The sequence below is a fragment of the Octodon degus genome, unplaced genomic scaffold (assembly GCF_000260255.1).
Source record: "Octodon degus isolate 3935 unplaced genomic scaffold, OctDeg1.0 scaffold00047, whole genome shotgun sequence".
In the NCBI taxonomy this organism is placed as follows: Eukaryota; Metazoa; Chordata; class Mammalia; order Rodentia; family Octodontidae; genus Octodon; species Octodon degus.
Genome location: NW_004524623.1, coordinates 5,506,262 through 5,509,815, shown reverse-complemented (window position 1 = coordinate 5,509,815; position 3,554 = coordinate 5,506,262). Strand labels below are relative to the sequence as shown.

At 39.5% G+C, this 3,554-nt stretch overlaps 1 protein-coding gene across 1 annotated transcript in view; it reads left to right on the top strand.

Moving 5' to 3' along the window:
* The window catches only part of LOC101564305 (carboxypeptidase M), a 44,582-nt gene extending 41,459 nt beyond the window's left edge, over positions 1-3,123 (top strand). The window contains exon 4 of the mRNA XM_023716274.1: positions 2,346-3,123. Within this exon, the coding sequence (XP_023572042.1) occupies positions 2,346-2,747 (402 nt within the window). The 3' untranslated portion in view covers positions 2,748-3,123. The remainder of the gene's footprint in view (positions 1-2,345) is intronic.
* Positions 3,124-3,554: the final 431 nt, after the last annotated feature.

Sequence of the window (3,554 nt, the reverse complement as noted above, 5' to 3'; positions counted from 1 at the left end):
TGAGTTCAAGGCCAGCCTGAACTATATAGCAAGACCCTGTCTCTTAAAAAATAAAAATATACTAAAGAACCAAATACTTCTCAGAAGACAAACAGCCAACAAGTACATAAAAAATTATGCTCAATCTCAGCCAACAGGGAAATGCAAATCAAAACCACAAGATGGCATCTCACCCCCGTTAGAAGGGCAATTATTAACAAGACTAAACATTGGAAGTACTGGTGAGAATGCAGGGAAAAGGAAGCTTGTATACACTGTTGATGATAATGTAAATTAGAACAGCCATTATGGGATACAGTACGGAGATTCCTTAACACTAAAACTACCAGGGGCTGGTGAGATGGCTCAGTGGTCTAAAGCACCTACTTAGAACGAGCTAAGCTAAGCAAAGCACAGGGAATGCGGTTCAATCCCCCAGCACCACATGCCAGCCAGCCCCGCCCCCTGGTGGCCTGAGCTGGCCACACACACACACACACACCTTCACACTAAATAAATGTTAAAAAAAAAACCTACCAGATAAAATCTAGCCATTTGTTATATAAAAAGATACTTTACCCCGCTACTTCCTCCTGCACTATTCACAGTAGCTATAAGTATCAACTCAGCAACCCTTCAGTGAATTAATGAAGAAAAATATGGCATATAACATATAATGGATTATTTGTCCATAAAAGAAAATCCTGTCCTTTGCAGCAACACAGATGGAACCAGAGGTCATTATGTTAACTGAAATAAATCAGACACAGAAAGACAAAACCACATGTTCCCACATCTTGTAGAGAAATGTAATGGAATAGTGGTCACTAGAGACCAGGAAGGGCAGGAGGCTGGGATTGGAAAGTAGTTCCATTAGGGGTACCAAAGTAGAGTGCAAGAATCATTTCTAGTTCTTTTGGGTATCTATAGATTAGGATAATCTTGTGGTTTATTTCAAAATGACTAGAGAAGGAGAGTGCAAAATCCTCAGCACATGAAAATCAATTTGAAAAGACAGAAATGCTCACTAGCCTGATCGGATTAGTATATATTGTGTACATGTACTACCATAATGTGCTCCATAAAGACGTACAAATAGATCTTAGAAAAAATGTAGTGAAAGCACTTTCAAGCTTCATAAAATACCATTTAATACTTACTCCATCAAATTTTTGCCATTAAAACAAGAGTGGGGCCTTGGAGGTGTTGGTGGAGTTCTTACCTAGAACACAGGGCTTTCCATTCAATCCACAGCACTGCAGAGGTAGGAAGGAAAGGGTGAGAGAAGTTCCTTAGAACTCATAACAAAAGAAATTTGATCTGTAAACTTTACCATTAGCACGTGGTAGACATTTTGCAATCCTATCAATCACCAATTAATCCAAGTACATTTTCAGTTTTTAATTCTATTAAGATGCAGGTTTCTGAGTTATTTCTTTCTAGGAAAAGAGGCATAAGGCTGAGTAGGTTTATGTGAATGAACTAGGTACCTCACACAGTGAGCCACCTTGTCCTCCTCCTTTGATGTAACATTCTTCAGGATTCTTCAGTTTTATTTTTTAATTTTTGGGTTTGTCTGCTTTGGTATGGAGTCATGTTTTACAGGACGGCTTCTGGGAGAAGGCACTCATCTCTTCTATAGCTACTGTTCTAAGACAAGTTTGAAGTAAACTTTTGAAGCTGAAACCAAATGGCTAAGATTATCATCAGAAATTATGTAGCTATTACTCCCCACTACTTTCCATGTGATCTACAATGAACATATTTTTCTGTGGAGATAACCTCTACTTAGTTAGCATTCATCTTATTTTTCCTGGTCATTCTTCTACCAAAAAAGCAAATCTGGGCAAAGATTCAGACTCATGAACACAAGCTGTAAGTCAAATACTTTTAAAGAAAGCAACAGACTTATACACTCAGATCAGCTGTAAGAAAAATGAGAATGAATTCGGGGGTGGGGGGGAATCTACTTTAAAAATACTCAGTATCCAGCAAAGATATTAACTATACACTTGGGAAAAATAACAACTCTGCATTCACCTTTACAATCCATGAGAATGATTGGTGGCAGCCAAGTGTAATGATGTGCACCTGCAGCCCACCGCCACTCAGGAGGCTGAGGCAGGACTGCTGTTGGACTGAGGCCAGCCTAGGCTACAAGTGGGTTCAAGGCTGCCCTGAACTACATAGTGAGAATGTGTCTGAAAAAAACCAAAGGGGGCAGGGAGAGGAAAAACAAAAAGGGGAGAGGAAATAAATGATGGTGGCAGAATCAGGCTTGCTTTCTTCTTGCTCTTGACCTACATCAGCAGATAAGGTACCTGCCTGTCTTTCCTTCATTCTGTGATTCTTGGCAACAGTATTAGCAACTGTCAACAGGCATTGAGTTACAGGCTCCAGAGGCCTGGCAGAACGTTACCTGCTTCCCACAAAGGCTGCACTTCAGTGGTGGGCACCAGGGTCTTCAGTGCCTGGCACCACAGGACATCTTGAGATCACTCACGCAGCTGTTTCTTGTTCCTTCTCAGGTTACAGTCCCTGGACATGAGCCGCAGCTTTCAAAGGTGGTTATTCCTGAGAAATCCCAGTACCTCAGTGCTCTTAAAAAGAATTTTGTATTTCCACTTCAAGGGCAGTTAGATTCTGTCCTAGGAGCCAATCCATCATGCCCAATGACCCCTCTGTACAAAATGTCGCCAAGCCACTTAGCTGCAACGAAGCCTCAGCTGTTCTTATTTTTACTCTTTTTAAACATATTTTTCAAGTAAATTGTGAAGCTCAAATCTCATCACCACCTGGAATCAGGGATTACTCGCTCCAGATTACTGCAACTCTAACTCCCACTTGGGGGACCTCACAACTGGATAAGAGAATGGATGCAATAAGCAGTGTGTGGTAGTAATGAAAGGAACTGATTCAGTCTTGTCATCTACCTATCAAGCACTGCCTATTTACAATTAATGCTTAAGTATGTTAGAAATCTGTAAGAAGTTAAATGTGAGAAGCAAAACAAAAGTTCCTACAAGAAAAAAGAAAATAAAGACTTAAACCAAGCACAGGAATGTGTGCCAATAATGCCCACTACTCAGGAGACAGGAGGATTACAAGTTCAAGTTCAACCTGAGCAACTTAGCAAGATTAAAAAAAAAAAAAAAATTGTCTCAAAATTAAAAAAAAAAAAAGTTGGACTCTAGCTTCATGGATTGAAAACCCAGTACTCCTTCAAAAAATAAAAAACAAAACAAACGAATTTTACATACAAAAAGCCAGCTGAGTATAAGTAACAAAGACGAACATTTATTGATCACCTGCTATGTTCAAGACCTGACATGAGTACTATCTGCAAAGAAATAGTGTTGCATATAATTAGGGGGGGTTTTTTTGGTTGTTTTGTTTTGTTTTTTGATACTGGGAGTGGAACTCAGGTCCTTGCATTTGCCAGGCAGATGCTTGTGCTACTGAGCTATATATCTCCAGCCCCATAATGCGTTTTCCAGAAAGAAATGATCATAGGACTTAAGAATAGTTTTATTAATATTTTTTAAGAAAATATGAGAGAAAACAGGCAAACAGGT